This window comes from Melampsora larici-populina (assembly GCF_000204055.1).
Source record: "Melampsora larici-populina 98AG31 unplaced genomic scaffold MELLAscaffold_40, whole genome shotgun sequence".
Classification (NCBI taxonomy): Eukaryota; Fungi; Basidiomycota; class Pucciniomycetes; order Pucciniales; family Melampsoraceae; genus Melampsora; species Melampsora laricis-populina.
This window is the reverse complement of record NW_006768804.1, coordinates 291,878-314,495: the sequence shown is the minus strand read 5'-3', so window position 1 is coordinate 314,495 and position 22,618 is coordinate 291,878. Positions and strand designations below refer to the sequence as shown.

At 43.0% G+C, this 22,618-nt stretch overlaps 2 protein-coding genes across 2 annotated transcripts; both read left to right on the top strand.

Moving 5' to 3' along the window:
* Positions 1–5,954: 5,954 nt before the first annotated feature.
* MELLADRAFT_53347 (uncharacterized protein) lies at positions 5,955–15,901 on the top strand (the record flags this gene model as incomplete). The annotated part of the gene is made up of 6 exons (XM_007414051.1): positions 5,955–6,029; positions 13,705–13,889; positions 14,006–14,238; positions 14,328–15,128; positions 15,208–15,455; positions 15,536–15,901. The coding sequence occupies 6 exons, from the start codon at positions 5,955–5,957 to the stop codon at positions 15,899–15,901; spliced, it is 1,908 nt and encodes a 635-aa protein (XP_007414113.1).
* Positions 15,902–18,390: 2,489 nt separating this feature from the next.
* Positions 18,391–19,409, top strand: MELLADRAFT_109924 (uncharacterized protein; the record flags this gene model as incomplete). Its single annotated transcript, XM_007414052.1, has 3 exons — positions 18,391–18,506; positions 18,583–18,662; positions 18,712–19,409. The coding sequence occupies 3 exons, from the start codon at positions 18,391–18,393 to the stop codon at positions 19,407–19,409; spliced, it is 894 nt and encodes a 297-aa protein (XP_007414114.1).
* Between the last annotated feature and the right edge of the window lie 3,209 nt (positions 19,410–22,618).

Here is a 22,618-nt window from a genome sequence, read left to right as displayed (position 1 = left end):
ACAGAGTGTTTGTTTCTCTTTTGGCTCGATTCTCTCTTTCTTTATCGAGTTTTCTTGTTTCATTAGATCATCATCATCTATTCTTTGGGTAAAGAAATATTGTTACGCTTACAGGAATTATCTTAGGAGAGATTCCGGATTCAGTTACTAAGGAGTTCTGGATTCTTAAACCATAAGCTAGATCACTACATTAAAACTCAATCTTTCATCATTCTTTCTCTCACTCCGTATTCACGAGTATTTGAAATCGATAAACAAGTACACCAAGGGGTTGTATTCATTCTCCTTACCAAAAGAAGATTGGACAAGGATCGAAAAGTCGCTATCAAAAGCAGTAAACAATCCATCATTTATTTTAAAAGATTCATCTCATTTTCTGGAAAGAAAATCAAAAAAAAAAAAATTGCGGCCTAGGGGCTATAGAAAATACAAACTCATCATTCTTAAATTTTTTCTTTTGTTTTATTCTTTACATTTTTCTTTTCAGTTTTAAAAACCTTTTGATTCTAGTTAAGTCATGAGCAACGACAGCACCGAGTCAGCTTCAGAGCTTACTTCCGATCAAGGAAGGTCAAATACGACTGCTCGAGGCTCACCATCCGGTAACGTTCAAATGTCTGATGTGACTCCTCGAAACTCTCCTGGAAATCTCCGCGAACCGCGTCCTTCATTCAATACTACATCAGGCGTTTCCGAAAACAGCATCGGTTCTAGTGTGGTCACTCAGCATGATTTGGAGGCCTGTTTAAGGCGTATTGAGGAACACTTTGAGAGTTCAATTGATCGACTAACCCGGAACTTAGTTGCCCCTTCACAGATTGACAAGATCACCAGTCGTCTCGATCAGCTTTCGGTTTTGTCACCTACCCAGACCACTCAAGGTCCTTATCGAGCTCGGATGGGTCCTACCATGTACACCAGACCCCAGCCAAACCTTGGTTTTCCCATGCCTGCTGGGTTTCAGCAGCGCTTTGTAGAGCCTTTTTCCCACTTGCAGGTTCCTCATCCTGTTCGACCAGCCGTAAATCATCAACCGTCCCAGGAACCGGTAGGTGTCACTGCAGCACCGGCTAACACTACGCGTTTCCATCCAGCTACTCCACCTCATCAGGCTGGGTATACTACTGCAGCGGCAACGCCAACTGCGACACCGCCCGCTCAACGTTTCAATCCAACCGTTCCAATCCCAGTCGTTCACACGCAAGCGCCTTCGCCCGCTCCTGCTCAAACCTTTCCGGTCCGCAATGCTTTGCCAGGTCCTCGCTACGACGCTGTTCCCGCGCAACATATCGAACCAACCTATGTTATTGCCGAGCCTCCGGTGGCACGCGACATCTTTTTCTCTGGTCGTCCATCTGACTTGCGTGATTTTTTGCAAGACATCTGCAATGCTGTGCGTAATTTCGGTGACTGTTTTGCTAACGACTCTCGCCGTATCAACTGGATTGCCCGCCATTTCCGCTCTCGCGACAACCGCGGTAACACTTTTGATTCGGCTGCCCACAGTTGGTTCAACGGACTATTAGCAACTAACGCGCACGCTCTGGGTCAATGGAGTGAATACGCTGATTTAAAAAGCTTTGAGTATGTAATTCCCGAGCTTTCATCGATGCAAGGTTTCCTCACTGCTATGGTCAACAATTTTCGAGACGTAAACTCTGCAAGAGTGGCTAACGATGCTTTGAAGAGGTTCAAGCAGGGGACTATGGATTTGGTGGAGTATAATGCTAATTTCCGCACGATGGCCGCGCATACCAGTCTCAACACCGCCGGCACTCCGCTCCGCTTCGCTATAATTGCAAAATTTACGAGCGGAGCGTTTTGGCGCTATTATAAAGCGCCAATGGCTACACTATAATTTTGGAAGTGCTATGAGTTCTCAGAGCGGTGCGGCCTTTAAAATTGCTTCGCTCCGCTATGATGAAATCTCATGATGTTTAGCGCCTAAAAGCGCAGTCCGGTAGGGGTTTTTTGCTTTAAGATGTGTTTAGCAGGGTGGGGGTATGACGGATGGAACAAGCAAAACAAAAGAACACGCACAATTTATGTGCTGTTACAATTTATTCAACTTTGTAATGAAATTGTCATACAAACAGATAGATATACTGTGGGTGGAAGGCAAGCTTATGGGACACAAGCATGAAATACTAACACACCAGCATACTTCAGGTGCTTCTCGCCAAGCTCACCCGGTGGGTTTTCATGTTGAGGGACAAGAGTAGACAAGAATGTATGTTTTTTACCCTCACCATATGAACCTGATGATAATAATTGACTTACATTTGGTTTATTTTCAATCGGTTCATTATCTTTACTTGGATCGATTGATCGATTGATTAAATCAAGAAGAAAACGATGATTATCTTCAATGGATCGATGAAAGATGGGATTCTGATTCAGGTGGATTTACCGTTCATCCTGATGTAGATTTAAGAATGGTATGTCACCTTCATCTTGATTATCTCTCTGAAGGATTTGACTAAAATTCCCTTTTCTTGATCGCTATAGCATAGTAATCCAGAGGAATCTCTGAACCAACCTCATATCGTCCATACTTCTGCAGCTCTTCTATTACTTGCTTTACTCTCTACGCCTCAGTCGGATAACCCAAAGCCTACTAATCCTTACACTGCTTGGGACGTTCCCGAACTCTTGAAATTCATTGTTGATTGCCAACGATCAAACGGAAGGTTCATAAGCTTACATTTGTGTTCAACGTTCATTTCAATTAGATAACCTGAAACTCGATTTCAATCGTTTCGATTTTGATCATTTAGTTTTGGTACATTTCCTACTTCTACAGAACAAGATGTTAGATTTGTTTATTGCGCTACTGCAATCTGTGTGATCTGGAGAATCGATCCTAAAACAGTGATCAATGTTCAATCAACTGTAGATTTCTTAGTGTCTTGTAGGGCAAGTTTTCAAATTATATCAATTTTTTTAACCCTCATCACAGATTTCCAATATTGTATTTTTGAAAATCAGCGCTACAATGGTGGATATGGCCAAGCCCCTTTTTTAAAATCTCAAGGGGAACAACGTATTATGTCTTAGTAATAGCATCTCTTAATTTGTTAAACAAACTTGATGATAGCCTTTTGTCTGAAGACGCTTTAGAAACTGCCAGATGGTTAGTACATACATATGTACAAGCCTCAAGGGACTCTCACTGCATGTCTTGGGTTGCCATGAGGCGCCATGGCGCTAAGCGCTCGTAGGCGCTGCAACACCTCATAGCACAGTGGAATTCCGCTATAGACTGCGAACCTGAAAACCGCTATATGTGTGGGAGGTTTCGCCATAGCTATAGCCCGGCGAAAATACCGCTATGGGTTGAAACGGGTAGCGCGGGCGGAGCGCGCGCTCTGCTGCCGCTATCCCGGGCGGAGCGCCGGTGGTGTTGCCAGTCTCAGCATCGATTCCCAGCTAGGAATTTATGAAGCCAACCTGTCTCCGGCCATCTTTGGAGCAGCCATTGGATTTCGTGAATGGGCTCGCGCGTCTTCGCTAGACGAGCGCATGTCTTTGGCAGTCGAGGCGGCAGCTATGGCGTCTCGGTATGCGACCTTGCCAGCGGATCATCCATTCAGCACCCGCCGTTCTTGATATAACGTCCCAGTTACTCAGCCGGTTCAGCACCATCACCCTACCCCGGTTCGTGTTCCCGTCGACCCTAATGCGATGCAAATCGATGCAATTACTGCCGGCGGTGATGCCGCCCCTGCGTTGAAATCAGCTGTTTGACGAGTATGTTGGGGGAAACATCTTTGTTTCAACTGTTTGGGTCCTAAATGTCCCCGACAAAATCAACCCAACCAGCCTTTCTGCCCCAATGCCCCAGCTTTGCCTCAAGAGTTGCTTGCTTTTCTTCGCCTCCACAACCCCAGCAATGTCCACGCCCGCAAAGCATCAGTCGCGCCAGTTGTCATCGCCCCTCTTGCGACCACCACCCCGGTGCCATCCACGTCTACTGCACCTGCTCGTTCAGCTGCTGTCACGGTGGAAGCTCAATGGTTGTCTTTGATGGGAAGTGAAAACGCCAAAGAAATGGAACGCATGACCGCTGAGCACTTGGCGTGGGAGCACGACTTGCATGCTATGGATGCTGAGCCAAGCGTAAGCACTTTGTGTATCAGCCCTCTTCCTTCTTTCCCTACCAGGTTCTGCGTGGGTTTGAAACTCGTATTGGGATCCTCGTCCGTGCTTGTCCAAGCATTGGTGGATACGGAAGCTATGGAATCATTCGTCCATAAGAGAGTTGCTCAACGGTATGGCTTGTTAACTAACACATTACCCTCCCCTCTGACTTGTTCTGGGTTTGACGGTACTCCAGGCGGGGAGTTAGTTACTCAGTCGTGGAAAGGGGTTGGCCGTTTGACTAACGGAGTTGATGAGTCGAAGGATCTAGATTTCGACCTGAAAGTCAACAACATCGGCAATTATGACGTCATTCTAGGATTGCCATGGTTAAACTCACATCGCACGGTTATTCATTGCGGAGAAGCAGGTAGAGGTATAGAGGTCGGGTCGTTGGTGGTTTTGTGTGATGGCGATGGTTTTCCTTCTTTCCCTTTAGATTCGGGTTCTTTTTCAGATTCTCTTTGTACCGCAGGCGACCAGTTTGATGTTTCTTCAGTTGAGGAACTCGACGAAATCAAGAAATTTATTCCGCGCCGTTTTCATCAGTTCGCAGATGTGTTTTTGCCACAGCAGACGTCCCTTCCCCCCCATCGTAAGCACGACGTAGAGATTAACCTCAAGGAAGGTTGTGAACCCCCAACAAGCAGAGCTTATGACCTTTCTGCTAGTGACGAGGCTGAGTTGAAGGTTTGGATTGATGATCAACTTGCCAAAGGGTTTATTCGCCCTTCGTCCTCCCCAGCGTCTGCTCCAGCCTTTTTGGCGAAAAGCCCAGGTAGGAAAAATCGTCCTTGTATTGACTATCGTGGTTTGAATAAAATCACGGTGCGGGATAGTTATCCTATTCCTTTGATAAAAACCCTCCTGAGTCGTGTCCGTGGATGGAAAAGGTACGCAAAGATTGATTTAAAAGCGGCATTTAACCTCCTCCGTATTGCAGCAGGCCACGAGTGGAAGACGGCGTTTCGAGCGCCTGGTGGGTTGTATGAATCTTTAGTTTTGCCATTCGGGCTGGCTAATGGACCGGCGGTATTCCAATGTTTCATCCAAGATGTATTACATGAATACCTTGACGTCTTCTGCTTTGTGTACCTAGATGATATCCTGATTTTTTCCAAGGATGACGAATCTCATGCAGACCATATCAAGAAAGTTCTTTGGAAATTACGCGAGCACCACCTGCAAGCATCCCTGTCCAAGTGCGAGTTTTTCAAGGAACAAGTAGTGTTCTTAGGTTTCGTGGTCTCTACTACAGGATTACGCATGGACCCAGCTAAGCTGTCTACGATTAAGGAGTGGCCCTTTCCAGCCAACATTGCGGAGTTGCGCCGTTTCCTGGGTTTCACTAACTTTTATAGGCGGTTCATACCGAGGTCTTCGGCGGAAGTTTCCCGACTCACAGACCTTACTAAGAAGGACGCGGATGTGGCGTTAGGTTTGGCAGACGCATCTACCAGGAACGCTTTTACGTCCTTGATCGCTGCATTCACGTCGGCACCTTTTCTCAAGCATTTTGATTTCGAGGCGAAACGGGTTCTTCAAGTCGATTCCAGTGCATATGCCTTTTCGGCGATATTGTCGCAGCCGGACGGCATGGGGAAGCTCGTGCCTGTTTGTTATTACTCCAAAAAGTTGTCGCCGGCTGAGACTTGTTGGCAGACGCACGATCAAGAGTTAGGAGCGATCATTGCTGCTTTTAAAGAATGGTGGTCGTGGTTGATGGGAGCAAACGAACAAGTAGTTGTGTTTTCAGACCATGCTAACCTGCGGTATTTTATGGAAGGAAGATCGCTTACTCCTCGGCAATCACGATGGGAGGCTTTCCTCTCCTCTTTCAACTTCGTCATTATGCACACTCCGGGAAAGCTCAATCCGGCGGATCCGGCGTCGCGGAGGCCAGACTTTATCGACGGCACACCACCAGCGGCTCTGGTTTTGTTTAAATCAATTGCAGGAAGAGCTCAATCCGGCGGATCCGGCGTCGCGGAGGCCAGACTTTATCGACGGCACACCACCAGCGGCTCTGGTTTTGTTTAAATCAATTGCAGGAAGTCCGGTCGACGCTATCCAAATTTCGGAGGATGGGGTTCAGTTTGATTTAGGTTTTGCACAACCGACCACTGATTTACTCGCTAAGATTTGTTCAGGGTACAAAGCGGACGCCTTTCTCAACGAAGTGATCGTTCCAGGAGCCTCCGCCCAAGGTTTTCGTTTCACAGATGACGTTTGGTGGTATAAAGGTTGAGTCTATGTTCCAGCAGTCTTGCACGAGGAGGTTTTGTCTGCTTACCATGCCAGGCCTTTGTCAGGTCATTGGGGAGTGGCAAAGACGGTGGACTTACTTGCCAGGTCTTTTGCGTGGAAAGGCTTGCAACTTGATGCTCTGAATTTTGTTAAAATTTGTCATAGTTGTCAGCAGGTGAATCGGGATTTACGACCACGGCAGGGAACTATGATGCCATTGTCCATTCCAGATAGGCCATGGTCAACCATTGGTGTGGATTTTATTGTGAAGCTGCCTGTGTCGGAGGGTTTCGATTCAATAATGGTGATAGTGGACCATTATTCAAAGTCTACGCACTTCATTAAAGCGCGGGAAAAATGGTCCTCAGCGGACTTGGCTAATGCATTTGTAGATCAGTTTTTTAGGTTGCATGGACTACCTGACAAGATAGTATCAGATCGGGGTTCTATTTTCATGAGCTCGTTTTGGACTGCAGTTTGTAAGCTTTTATGCATCTCACCAGCGCCGTCTACTGCCTTCCATCCTCAGACGGACGGGCAGGTTGAGCGCCTGAATGCGGTTTTGGAAGACTACCTGCGTCGCTTTGTAGGCGAGAAACAAAATGATTGGGCACGCTTGTTGCCGATGGCGGAGTTTGCGAACAATAATTCTGTGTCCGCTTCCACAGGGTTTTCACCTTTCTTCGCTTGCACAGGTTTTCATCCTAGGTTTAACTCTTTAACTCATTCATCCAGTGTTCCACAGGCAGATGAATTCATCCAGCACATTCAGGACATTCAAACTCGATTGGAAGGCCACTTGAGGGAAGCAAAGCGACGACAGGCGGCTTATTATGACGACGAAAAGAGGGTAGATGTGATTTACCGGCCTGGTGATTTAGTGCGGTTGTCTAGGAAATACATCAAGACGAGGAGACCATCACAGAAATTAGATTTCCGTAGGATAGGTCCCTTCTTGGTGGTGCGGATGGTGGGTAAGAATGCTCTTGAACTATCTTTGCCCCCAGAGTACGCCAGGTTGCATCCTGTCTTCAATGTTTCGCTCGTTATGCCAGTAGTTGACGATACTGACGAATTGAAGGTCTTGCCAGAAAATGAGTTACAGGAAGGTTTGAGTGCGCGAGGAATGGCTAGGTGGTTGTCAGTAGAAGTTATATTGGACCATAGGCTGACACATTCTGGGCATGAGTATTTGCTTAGGACAGAACCATCAGGTGTGAATGACAGCTGGGTACCTCTGGAGAAGATGTCACGGGGTCTGGATGTGTTTGTTCAGGCTTATCACGAAATTCATGTGGATCATCTTCGCCCCCAATGGGAAGTTTTCGAAGATCTATCACGACCAGATTTAGGTTACGTGGCAGATGCGTAGTAGAGAAAAATGGGGTATAAGGGGAATTACTTTTGTGATGTATAGAAGGATTTGAAGATGTTGCAACAGTTGTTATGCGCTTTTTCTCTTTTTATATCTTGCAGGACGTGTTATTTTGTTTAGCTCAGCATTTCATTTCAAGTTATGACGTCATGACGGTTATATTTCGCATTTTATGATTATGTTATCTTATATTTTGTTAGTATTTAGACAGAGTGTTTGTTTCTCTTTTGGCTCGATTCTCTCTTTCTTTATCGAGTTTTCTTGTTTCATTAGATCATCATCATCTATTCTTTGGGTAAAGAAATATTGTTACGCTTACAGGAATTATCTTAGGAGAGATTCCGGATTCAGTTACTAAGGAGTTCTGGATTCTTAAACCATAAGCTAGATCACTACAGGTCTCCCCGCCAAAAAAAAGTATGCAGCAAAAAGTAAGGGATTTCCAGCAAAATTGCTTGAAAAACCCGCTGGTCTCAGGTCAAGCTCGGGGTATCAGCCCTAAGCCCCTTTTCGAGAGCGGACGTGGCCGCGTCGGAAGAGGGGCTTGATTAAGCTTACCTTTTCGCCCACTTTTGCCCATGTCCAACGATCCTCGAATGCTCCATGTTGAGTTCATACAGTGTGTTCTCGCCGCATCGTGTCGCCAGAGCTATTCTTGTCCAGCTTTTCGGCTGGTTGATTTACGGATGATTGGTGATGATTTCACAAAGCTTGCCGAGAGGAAAGGCGCAAATCACATTGTGGCGTCACGATGCATTATTACACGTGATGTCCATTTTCTTGCCCACAATCAGCGTGGTGCGAATGCTCTTGTACCTTCTGTGAGCACGCCCGGCTGACCTAGACCACCCTGGGGCAGAGCTCGCAACGGCATCAGACCTCCTACCGTGCGAGTATTTGCATCGGTGCACAAGGTGGCCAGTAGCTGCGCAGCTGTTGTCTATAAAAATGACAGAGTTGTTGTGGCTCCTCAAGATACCATATCCTGAGTTAAGTTTGATCCTGTCCATACCCTTGATATATTTAAACACAACCCAAATACGCTCAACCCTGTGTCTTGAAACTACCAAGTAAATCAGCTCCTCAAACCTCTGTGACTGAACTCATCCCTTATCTTCATAATCACAACATCTACCTTTGAGGATATCGACATGACTTGCATTGGATCCTTTCTGGCTGTTTCCTCTGTTATGGTTTGGCTTCTGAGTCTCTGCGCACAATGTGAACATTATCTTTCACCAATCAGAAAACCTCTGCAAACTCATCTCAAAGGCTTCACAAGTGTGAAAACGGACTGCGATAGAGAAGTTCAGGATGATTGCGTTGTGAGTCTTGCAAAAACTTTTGATTTTTACTACGAATATTGAAATCTTGGGTCTATTAAGAAAAAATCGCGTCAATTTGAGTCCAGCTGCGGCAAGGAAAACTTTCTATGTCTCTGCCTGTGAGAACTTCTTTCAACCGTTCCTCTGAACTTCAAAAGGAGTACAAAAATTAACGTGTCCTGTCCAACCATGCTCCAGTGCTTACGCGAATCTAGCAGCATGCTTCGACGCTCAATCCGGTACAATCCAACATACTGTCTACAAAGGTCATTCACAACATTATTGTGCTCAAGCAAGACTTGGCCGCACGAAACTTGGGACAGAGACTCCCACTACGACTAAGACTGCTGGAGGAAGCGAACAAACAGGGACGCATAAATAGCCTGAAGAAAGCTTGACTATGTCCTTTTTGGATGACGTTACAAAATTGTTAACTTTTCATCCACAGCTTGATCCATCATTTTTTGGATAGTGCTCGTGTGAACGTTGGTAAAGGAGTCTCGACATATCTTGTTTCTCATCTTCTTTTTTATTGGTATCAGAGCTCAAGGGCCTTGTTTTGTTGTCCATCCCGATTCTATGTGTCTAATGTGAATTACCGATTTCTCTTTGTATTGGTCGCTCAAACGCTGTTGAACGATAGTGTGATCATATACCTCCGGAACTCGTTTTGCATCGTTTGGGCTTTCATGTTTTGATATATCTATGACTGATACGTTTCTGCCAATGAATACCTGTGTAAGACCTACACCGATAGCTTGACCAGATCACATGCCATACAATGTTTCCATCAGTTTACTTGCGCACTCCCACTTCACATCATCCCACCTCTCGACGAAAACACCATACACAGATTGGATTGAGTGAACGCTACGCTATCACATCCTCTTCTTTAGTCTTGGCGGTAGGTGTCTCCGTGTAGCTGATTATTGTGAGTGTGGGCTCAGCACAATGTTGGTCTTCGATGTGCAAAGGTCTGAGTCGGATGACCGTCGCTTGAAATCTCCTTGCCGGAATTCCGTTCTCTTGAACTTGAGGTCAAGGCAAAATTGGCTGTACCCTTACTTGTTAGGTTGCTTCCTGTTGCTTCCCTTTCTAAGTCTTACACAGTTTTCATTCCACACGTTGAAACTCCCAGGAATGTGGAAATATTTTCTGATTCACCTATGTTTGTATAAAAATCTCTTGTGAAGCCTTTTTGGAGCTTTATAATTCTGACTTCCCAAACAAACTTGATATACAGAGGCGCGTCGCAGCAAATCGGTTCAAAAGTCAGAGAGCTTCATTCTTTCATGAAGGCTCAAGCTTTCCGGATTTGCCCAAGCAAAGGAATATCATCCAAAACGAAACAAAAAACAATAGGCAACAGTTGAAAAGCCATCTGCGCGTCGGTTTCCTGTTATGGTTGCTGGATGGGGTGGCTCGTGTTCAATATCCATTGAACCCTTTCAATCAATCCCCCCACGCGGTTGAAGTGAGGAAGAAAAGCACATATAGGTTAGACTAAAACACACAAAACAAGATTGTTCGTAAGTAATCCTGTAATGCATTCTCCATGACTGGCAGTCAACAAAGTAGGGCCCCATCAATACCCTACCGAACGGCTACCGAATCCGGCGTGAACAAAAGAAATCAATTCCCTTGTTTGTTTGTGATTCACTCTAGGAAATGGTTGAAAAAGTCAAACTTGTCGATCGTGCTTTCACGTTGTCAAACGAAAAGCAGTAGTTGAGGCATATAAATCGTGAGTCAACTCCATCCTCAAATATCCTTTCATCTTTAACCATCAGTTCTTACCCCCAGAATCAACAAAATTCTCTATTATCATTCGACACAACCATTTCAAATTTTCAACTCAAACTCACATCCAATCCTCTTATTTCATTCTAAATGTCAGTCCCGACTTCTGCCTCGTCTCTCAAGGACAACCATAAGGAAGGTTCTGCTTCATTAGAAAGCTCAGCAAAAGATTCGCAACAAGGTGCACAACCCAAAACCAACATCGATTTGAGCAAGCTAGATATATCAACCCTTTCTAGTGAGGAACTTGAATTCTTACAAGACATCACTGATAAAAGAGGACGTTCAAGGTTTCCTGATTTGGGGGACCGTCACCAATGTATTAGAAAACCAAATAAAAAAACTAGACCATCTTCAGACCTTACCTCAAGTAGTTCCGGTCTCTTTACTCCACCCAGCTCTACTGCTAAACCTCAAACCCAACCCACTTCTGAAACCCAAGAAACTTCTGCCCTCGAGGAAGGGGAAATCGTTATACCTCAACTATATCCTTCCGCACAGAGTCAAGCCACGCGATCTTTAAGACCAGAAGATAAAGAATATTTATTAAGATACGGTTGTATCCGCGCCGCTCCTAGTCGAAAATGAACAGCACTCTAACAACTCTGCACTTGAATCAACTTTCACCAAACCTGAACAAACGTGGATTCTTGGATCCCAGAAGAGGTTCGGCACCAGAGAAAAATTTAGACATATGTAACTCATCTTGGATCATGAATGTTGTAAAAACTGAACAATGTATCATTCTTGCAATCGGCATTTCTCCTTGCTCCAATTTGTATCTCTATTTCCCCAGTTTTCTTGAAAGAGATTCCTTGGTTTTGTATTCGAAGCGTTTTGTGTTATTGATATGAAAATGTAACTTATACAAACATCCCCGACCCAGCAGTGTATTATCTGTTGTATCACGCCGAAACTAGGCACATCTCATGCCGTGCGACTGCGTCTCTTCTCCTTGTTTGATTCTAGCCTGTTTGCAAGATGTCTTGGATCAAGAGCGCCAGCGCGGTGTAAAGATCCAGACTTGCAAGGCTGGTATACATCTTGAAGTGCCCGAAATGAGCCTTACAGTATCAAAATCAAATGGTACTTGGCTCACATCTGGCTGGTTTGAAGGCGAATGTATCATTGCCAAGCGTCCGTCCGATGAAATTCAAAAACTATTTCTCCTTGCTAAAAGTTACAGGTAATATGAATTTATTGGTCATGGAATAGATCGTAGACAGGAGCGCGAGACTGAGATGGGTAGACAGTCAGTAAGAGAAAACATAATCAGATAAGCAAATTTTTCATGATGGAAGACCGGCATCTGGAAGCCTCTCAATGGCATATTGTTTTTGTTTTATGAACATCAACTTTTTGTTCAAGAAGTTATGTTTTTTGCAAATGTCGAGGGGAGAGAAGATCAGAATCATTAGTATATGATCAAAGACAACAAGAAAAGGTTGAAAATTGGACGCACTGGAACACCTGGTATCTTCCGTAACCTCCTCCTCAGTCCTCTATCACAAGTTGCCACAATATAACATCGATGTGCAGTAACTCTTTGAACGATACAATCATCTGCATAGGTACCTTTGTGATTACAAGGTAAACGTTCTACCCTTGGATCTCTTGCAAGATTTAATGCTAAACGATAACGAGTACCCAGTTTCTCAAGTTCGGCTATCACACAATCAGAGACACATGGAATTGCTTTGGCATAAAGACAATCTAGCATGCCTTTAATTAAATCAATTCGGTTGGTTAATGAAAGGTTCAAGAAATTGGTATCTACTAAGACTCGGTATGGTGGAGCAAGAGCTGTGTTATGCGTTAAGAAGAGTGAAGTAGGTGTAGGTGCACTGTAGAAGAGGTGATTTTCATTGACTCAGTTTTGTAAACGTTCAAATGTGTAATGAAAGTGACTCATGTGATAAATGACCTACACATAATTTTTTGCTGCTGCTGCTTCTTTTTCTTTTTTCTTTTCCGCTTTTTCTTGATTAGATGCCAAACGAGAGTCATTAGGATTGATCATCTTTTTGACTGCGGCAAACTTTCGAAACTTGGGTGCTTTTGGCTAGTGAAATAGAACCAGTTATCAGTTTGGGAGGGTTTATCAGAGATTGTAAGGCATATTTGTTTTTACTTACCATTTTGAAGATCAATACTTGGTTTCTTAGTTTGATGAGCTGTTAGTTGGAAATGTTGTGAGTTGAGTTGAATTCTGTTTTTGGATATGTACGATGAAAATTTGAGCAGAGGGTGACAGTTTAGCTAGATACTGATGACATCCAATTCAGACTTTCCCGGGGCAAACACTCAAGGGACATGGAGAGCGACAGTGATAGACAGGGATATCACAGACCCCAAAGACTTCTAGCAAGATCGAGAAGTGTCGAATTGACTGCTGCGGTTGATTGGTTTCCGCAGTTCACTTAGCTCACAAATTTTTTCAAATTCCCGGTTTCTGTTCGAAGGGAAACAAGGAAAGAACCATTAAAATACCTCATTCGTCTCAGCTTACGAACCAACCATCCATATATACCAACGTCAGTATCACCCTCTATCAAAAGAACATCCTGTCATCCTAACATTCTTGTCTGGTCATATCTAACCTTTATTCATCTTTCCTTCCATTTCACAGTGATCTAGAAACCCCAACCAGAAATCCTTAATTCATTTCCTATTCCTATCATGAATTCTGCTGCTCGATTTTCCCGGTCAATCAGGCCATCTTCCCTAAACTCTTCATACTTCTCACGTCTATCAACACCAACAAGTCTTACATCAAGTCGACTTAACCAGAATCGATGGTCATCAACAGATGGCAAGGTTTCAGGGCCTGTTATTGGAATCGATCTTGGTACCACTAACTCTTGTGTCTCAGTCATGGAAGGCAAAACCCCAAGAGTGATTGAAAACGCTGAGGGTGGTCGAACAACACCTTCTGTTGTTGCTTTCACAAAGGAAGGCGAGAAACTTGTTGGTATTCCTGCAAAACGTCAAGCTTTGGTAAAGTACGTCACATCTCATTAAAGATGCTATCTCTTTGCCCTCGCTTTTCTGCACTCGTGTCTTATTCTTTGAGTCCCATCTGACTGTACTGAACTGGGTGACTTTTCCTATCCTTCAGCTACGAAAATACTTTCTTTGCTACAAAACGTCTTCTGGGCCGGAAATTCACGGACGCCGAAGTTCAAAAAGACATCAACCAGGTGCCTTATAAAATTGTCAAACATTCCAATGGTGATGCCTGGCTTGAGGCTCGTGGTCTGAAGTACAGTCCAAGTCAGATCGGTGGTTACGTAGTCCAGAAGATGAAGGAGACTGCTGAGGGTTACCTGACAAAGGAGGTCAAACACGCAGGTCAGTTGTGACATTTATCTTCTATGTAAACATCCCTCTCACCGCGCTAGTCTGTCTTACTCACCAAACCATTGTCTTTGCGATCGCAGTTATCACCGTCCCAGCTTACTTCAACGACGCCCAACGACAAGCCACTAAAGATGCTGGTGCCATTGCCAAGCTTGAAGTTTTACGAGTCATCAACGAACCCACAGCTGCTGCCTTGGCCTACGGTCTTGATCGAGATGAGTCTCGTCAAATTGCTGTTTACGATTTGGGAGGTGGTACCTTTGATGTCTCAATTCTCGAGATGCAAAAGGGTGTATTCGAGGTCAAATCAACAAACGGAGACACCCATCTCGGTGGTGAAGATTTCGATATTGCTCTTGTTGACCACATCATTTCCGAGTTCAAGAAGGACACTGGTATTGATCTAAGCAAGGATCGAATGGCCATCCAACGAATTCGAGAGGCCGCCGAGAAAGCCAAGATTGAACTATCATCTACCGCTCAGACCGATATCAACCTACCCTTCATCACTGCTGACGCAACCGGACCCAAACACATTGACATTAAGCTTGGTCGTGCCAAGTTTGAGGCCTTGGTTTCAAACTTAGTATCAAAGACTGTCGACCCTTGTAAAAAGGCCATTGCCGACGCCGGTATCAAGAAGGAAGAGATTGATGATGTCCTACTAGTTGGTGGTATGACTCGAATGCCTCGTGTGATCGAAACTGTCAAGTCGCTCTTTGGTCGTGAACCCAGCAAAGGTGTCAACCCTGATGAAGCTGTTGCAGTCGGAGCTTCAATCCAAGCCGGTGTCTTATCTGGATCCGTCACCGATGTTCTCTTGCTCGATGTCACCCCTCTATCTCTCGGTATCGAGACCCTTGGCGGTGTTTTCACACGACGTAAGTCATCCATTTTCTCTTCTGAGTCAGCGTTGATATTGATTTACTTTGTTTCCGGAACGAACAAATGTCTTCATAGTGATCAACCGAAACACCACTATCCCTACTAAGAAGTCGTCTGTCTTCTCCACTGCTGCTGATGGACAGACTGCCGTTGACATCAAGGTCTTCCAAGGTGAACGAGAACTTGTACGAGACAACAAACTACTTGGCAACTTCCAATTGGTCGGTATCCCACCTGCACCCAAGGGAATTCCTCAAATCGAAGTCACCTTTGACATCAATGCCGATGGTATCGTTGATGTTTCTGCTAAAGACAAAGCCACCGTAAGTGCTCTCTTTGAGTCTCAAAATATACATAGCTCATTTCCTGACGCATATGATTGTGGATTGCGTTCGGATGACAGAACAAGGAGCAATCCATTGTAATTGCTGCATCATCTGGATTATCTGACAAGGAAATTGAGCGAATGATGACTGAAGCCGAACAACATGCGGAATCCGACAAAGAACGTCGATCGGTGATCGAATCTGCCAACCAAGCTGACAGTGTCTGTGCCGATACCGATAAGGCTTTGAAGGAGTTTGGTGACAAGGTTCCAGCAGAGGAGAAGGAGGAAGTTAGCAAGCTTGTTGCCGAATTACGTGATTTGGCTGTCAAAGCTCAAAGTGGAGATGAGTCAATCAAGGCTGACCAGATTAAGGATGCTATTGGAAAGACCCAACAAAAGAGTCTAGGTCTCTTTGCCAAGGTAAGTCAACGTTTTATGTGAATTGGTGGAGACTAAGATCCCTGACGATGAATCTTTTGACTGTTTGAATAGGTTTATGAGGCCCGTGCCAAAGCTGATGCACCAGCCGAAGGTGAATCTACAGAGTCCAAATCTACCACCGAAGGTGGTGAAGAGAAGAAGAAAGAGTAAGGAAAAAGACTCGTAACTTGAAAATGTGTGTTTCCGGACACATGAAAAAGCAATGAGAATCTTCAAAAAGAAATCCAAGTGCGAGTGTATGTGACGTTATCATACACAGACCACAAACATACCACCATTCTATTAACTAGAAACTTTCCACTACTTTTTATAATGTCGTATGATTTTATGCTTCCATTTTTTTGTTCTAAAAAGAAAAGGGAAGAAATCAGTATAGATCTGTTTTTTTTGTGAATATTAAACCAATTTATATATACATATACATCCCAATTCCTTTCTTTTTTCATTCTATCGTGTTTTTTAATTCATTTGATCTTGGGTGAAGTTATTTTTTTTTACTTTTGCCGCCTGTATTTGTTTGTGTGACCTTACAATTTGCAGAAAGAAAATCACCATTCATAGAATGAAGAAATCCTTCATTTCTTTCATATTCGTAAATGTCCATCAGGATCTCATTCATGATCCAAAAACGCCTTGATGTTTTTCATCCTCTCATAATGGCAAGACTTGATTACGATTTGGGTCTGTGCGTCCGTCTTATCTATGAGCTGGACCGTTGATGATGCGTTTTTGGTGTGGATCATTGGACAAAGCCGTATGTTCAGACACCGAATTTTTTACTGGTCAAAAAACGATGCGCAAATGGCACAAAGCACTTTTGTGAAAGCCGAATGTAACCAGCTCTGGCAACGTATGATGAAGTATGGAGGACGAGAGTCGCGAGCGAGGACCACCTCGAATTATGCACTATGCATTGTGTGCTATGCACTGTGTAACAGATGACTACATATGCACTGTGCTCTCAGAGTCCAGACGCATCTGGAACCAGCAACTACGGATCTTTGATGAAGCATCAACCGACGAACCTCCTAGAAATTTCTCTGAATAATTTCTTTAGTCATGCCTTTCTCTTTGAAGTCATCACTTGAAAGACAAGCCTTCAGGGTTGGGCCACCATCCAAAGTCATATTAATGTAAGGTCGGTCGACTGCTTAACAACCAGGATCACGAACTTGGTTTTTAGATGAAGGATTGATCGTACGCCTCCAGTAACCAGTCACACCTTTCCGGTTAACTTGGGACTTAGTTAAGTTTGGGGACTTCGTTAAGTTAACCTTTCCGGTCATTCAACCGCTCACTTACAGCGTCTGTAGCCAAGCTGGCTTATCACTCAAGGGCCACCAAACCACCGTCTTGATATGTCTATGAAGTCATCATCAATGGGTCAGCTGATCGATCATTATATATCTTGTAATATATCACAGTAAAGGTGAAGTGGTCTTTTGTCAATTTCTCCGATCATCAAACATATTTTGTGTCATACCATACATATCAAGACTTCAAGTTACACATGGTCGTTCTATGGCGATCTGGTCTGCCTATCTTTTATTGGTTCGCAATGACCGATAAGACAAAACTTGAAAGTAGCCATCCCAATTTAAACAAAGAGATATGTTTTTGAGTACAACCCATGGTGGCCAAAGAACAAATTAAGTGGAACAATTGAGCTACATATCATGAAGTTAAGGAGAGTCAAAGAGGGAGTTCAAAAAGGAAAGGTATGGGTGGATAGACCTGTACAGAGCAGATCTGTACAGTTTGTCTGCCCCCCAGCATCACGAGCAAGGTGCACAGTGCATAGCACACAATGCATAGTGCATAATTCGAGGTGGTCCTCGCTCGCGACTCTCGTCCTCCATAATGAAGAGAAACATTTTGAACTTCTTTGAAAGTTTTGATTGGAACTTGGAAACTAGTGAGGCTTTGCAACCTGCTGAGCAAGTACTATTTGTCGAGATCTTTGTAGCATAGAACATTGTAGAAGAGGTAAAATAATCAAATGTGAGATGACAGCGATAAGCACTTCTCTGAAATGATTTCCTTTTTGGTTTTTCGAAAGGATTTGCTGAAGGAAATTGATGGAGAAGAAGGATCCTTTTCTTTTGATTTCTTTCCTTGTTTCTTTGAATGAAGTTCTTGTGAATTGATTAGATAATCTGAGTCAACAGCTTGAAGTTGAGTTCATCATTAAATCGATCAATCGAAGCTTTGTTGACCGTTATTTGAGAGACACAGAAGGAAAACATTCATCAAGCCTCAGCCTCAGCGGTTATCATTATCAGGACCACTCTCAAAAGAAACTCACCCAAGATTCAGACTAACACCATTCCAATCAAACCACCGCAAAGTAGCACAAAAAGAATATTGTCAGAGAAGATAACAAGAAAATTTAAAAAGTAAGACTTTCCATCATCTCCTGTTCACCATCAACATTCCTCCTTTCCATTCTGATATATATTCCAATCTGTTGATCACATCAATACTAAGATATGACAAGTCAAGATGACCCATTCAATCCATCCAATCATCCAAAAAATAAACAAAAAGTATCAAAGACTTATGGTTCAATTAGAAGTCGATTACGTCCTAAACAATCAAGACCAATGTTTGTTAAAAGCTCATTGACTTCTCTTTCCATGAATATCTTGATGTGTTTGATTCTGATGACCATTCATGATCAGTGATCAAATTTCTCTAAACTCCAAGCTTGAGGAGGAGGATGAGAATTTTAAACAAATCAAGAACTCTAATCCAAGTGATGGTAAACCAGTTGAGTTCTGGAAATCCATTTCTTTCTCAATATATATTAGCTCGAAACCAAATCTTAACCAGTCTCATTGATCCAATGCAGGGACCCTCAAAACCTACTACTGTTCCAATCAAACCTTTCTTAAGATCAAGAGTTAATCAAAAACCAACAAATTTACTTCTAGATCGATCAAATGCTCAAAAACCTACACGAAGAAAAGAAATCCAAGATCTCAAGCAAATTGAAGAACCCAAGAATCTTAAACAACCAAGAAGCAAGAAAATCAAAGTACATGAAGATCAAGAACCAAGAATGGATTCAAGTTTCTTTTTAGAACATTCGATTGATCCATTATTAGAAAAACCAAATCATTATCCAATGCAACAAGGAATGGATGAAGAGATTACATTAAGATTAAATGAAAATGAACATGAACTCGCATTACGATCGATTCCTGCTATTCCAAATCGACGAAGACTTCGTAGTAATGATCCTCAAATCGAAAATGATCTGGTTAAGAAACGGATTAGAGTGGCAACTGGATCTGGTTCACAAGAAATTAAAAATCCAACAGAAGTAAAGAAAAAGAAAAAGGTTGAGAAAAAAGATGATATTAAGATTAAAGGTAAAGGGTCTTCTATCATTAAGAATAAGAAGGAGAAGGTTAAAATCGGAATCGAAAGTCCTGTGTTGGTTAGTGGTGAAAAATTTGTTCCACTTGATGATGATGAGTATAGTGATGATCCATTAAGGATTTGATTTGGATTTGGATTAGAATTACGGTCTTTCACTTTTGTTTTCTTTGTTTCATTATCGCAAATTTTATGGTATTTTTTTGCTTGTGTATAAAGAAGGTAATATCACTCATATAAGGCTTTTAATCACTTTTTCGTTTATTTTAACAATATATATTTGTTTATCAGAGAGAGCGCAACAAGAGAGACGGTTGACTTAAGGCTAAGAATGAGAATAAGAACTCAGCATCCCAATCTATGCCTATGCATACCCTCATCAATTCTTTGCAACCCTGTATTGTAAAAAAGTAATGAACATCCAACAGTTTCTTCCAGAGGCATTGGATCTCTGGTGATAAAACTCTGATCCCTTCATAAGGATGACTCCCACAAACTCGTGTGGATTTTCAGTTCTATCTTCTACTCCGCGGATGAGGCACAACAACTGGATAATTTAATTGCAGCTGCATATATACTGAAGACCCAAGTAGAAAAGACCTGTTTCCTAACAAAATAAGATGCTATTTGGTCGCGGAAATAGGCTGACTACGATCAGGATTTATAGACACAGAGATTGTACTATTAGGTTCAAATTGTAAATATTGCATAGGATATGAGCATGTGATCTGATAGCGCTAACCTTCAACAGATTCCATACGGCTAATCATACAGACTCAATCAACTTTATGGTCTATAGTTTGAAAAATGTAATGAGGATGAAGGTGCATTAAAACGAGTCAATTTTTTTATCCAGGATAGGTTACCGTCTAATTCTGTGAGGAACCTGGCCCTGCCAAAGATAGAATGGGTGATCTTTGTCGCCTTTCGTGAGGTTTTCTAACCTCAAATGAGGCTTGGGCACAATAATGTTGTGAATAACCTTTATAGATTATATACTGATGTGAATTGATTTGAGTATCGAAGCATTCAGCTAGATTTGCATATACACTAAGAAAACAAAGAGGAAATTTTTAATTAGGGTTTGTTTTAGAATTTATTTTTTTGAATGTAAGAAGAATTTTTTTTAGGAAAGAAGACAAGAACTTACAAACAAAGACATGGAAAGTTTCTTGTGCCACAACTAAACTCGAGTTGACGAGATGTGTTCTGTATAGAATTTGAAACATGGATCGTTAATGATCTGAAAGTATTTTCACAAAAGATTTCTCACAACTCACAATGCAATCGATTTGGGCTTTTTCTTCATAGGCCATGGTCATAGATATGAAATCTTTAAGGTGATTTCGTAAAGGTTTACTGGTAGGAAGAATATCGGGTTCGGATCTTGTGTGGATACTTAGAAAACAGAGTGATATAAATGTCACAGCTAGCGAAAAAATCAATGAAGGCATCTTGCTGTCTGTTATCTGAGGCGCGCGTTGCAATTATAGACAAAAAAGGATACAGTGTGATCGAGGGAAATCCTAGGAGCCGATCGAGTTTGGTTGTTTTCAAACTTAGGTAAACAGCTGATTGCACGTATTGAATATGAACAAGAAATTGAGAGTATATCTTCTGAGTGGAATCTTGATGAGCAATAGCAGCAGCAGCCCCTTCATTTTATAGGCAATGACTTTCCTGGCAAAATCGTTTGCGCCGCTTGCCTGGACCATTTCTTGAACGCTGAAAGACGAGGATCAACCACGATGCACTTGCTGCCCCTGAGGGCTTTTGCCAGACTTGTCAATTCTATCGAGTGCCGGTCTACGCAGTAATCGGTATGCTTTTCATTCGGCACGAGCTCATCCATGGCGCAAAATCGCCGTTTGTACCTCTTGCTACCCACCGAAGCAAAACCTTACTCATGTCAGATTCAATGAGTGCTGACTCTTATCGCAAATGCCAAATCGCCAGCGCGGGTGACGCCGCCGACGTTGAGGCCCGGGTCGATTTTTTTGGCCGGTGAGCCGAATACGATTCCGTTGGAAGTGATGTGAGTTGGACGCAGTAGTAGATAATAGAGATCAAGTATAGTTTGTACCTAGGCGCGCGATTCGGTCGCATCTGTCGCATCTAATTTCGTGATGTTGCCTTTCACAATCCCCCCATGGCCAAGCACGAATATGTAGAGAGATAAGAAGGTGACGCGATCGGACAATGTTGGGCACTTTTGAATGGGAGCACCTGCTAGCTACACGGCGCGCCTTTTCGCCAAAAAAGTTTACATACACTCTGATGATGATTCAAAGTCAGTCAAAACCTTGGTTTTGATGCTCACTCGTCACCATCATTTTTTTCCATCCCGATACTCGTATGTAAGATGCGTTGAGTGGGAGTATATAAAAGTTCAAGATGCCTCATGCCCTTGGTTTACAACTATCTTGTGCGAGCATGGTTTGACGTGGCCCGCCGTGATGCTGCGAAGACACTGTCTCTCTGACTCAACAAAGTCCCTCCGGTTGGGTGTGCCAGAGCTTGTGTTAAGCTGGGATGCCTCTCAATAACCTTGATTTCACACTTGACGTGAAACGACCACGCCCACCCTCATCTATCCAGATACAGAGTAGATTTCATGGGTATCGTTTGTACGCTTTGCATCGCAATCTGCTTAAGAATCCCTTGATCATTTCGAAAGGAGTGTACTGCATATTTTCATTTTTGTTTCACCAAAATTTGATTCCTATAGCAAAATATGCTTACTCAATGTGTGCTTATATCGAGCGGCAACTGTACAGAGTAGATTTCATGGGTATCGTTTGTACGCTTTGCATCACAATCTGCTTAAGAATCCCTTGAGGATTTGTTGGAGAATCTTGCCTACTTGATGACGTGGTCCAAAGAGTAACTGGGCTCTAAAATGGTAAACAAGATGGATTGGTCTGTGACAAAAGAAACCAGCCAGAGAACAAAACTTATTTCAAGGTCTCCATGCAATTTGACCCTTTCCAGTCTATATTAGGCAGTGCAACTACTAAGTCAGCATTGTCACAACATATGAGTCAGGACCCAGCTTCAAAGTGGGTTTGCTTTCCTTGATTGTGCTACTTTGAATTACTCATGAACTTGATTTCACTTAGTATGGTACACTGATTTTTTGGGTGTCAAAATGCAAAACCACAAATTTATTTGGATGGAAAGAAATGCAGCTGTGGAGCTCCATGAGAGAAGAGGTGTACAAATTGGATCAATCAAAATATTGTCACAGGAGTATGTGATGTGATTGCACAATTCTGTATCAATTCAAGTTCAACATCATTTGATCAAAATAAGAAGGATTGGATGTTCATTGATCAT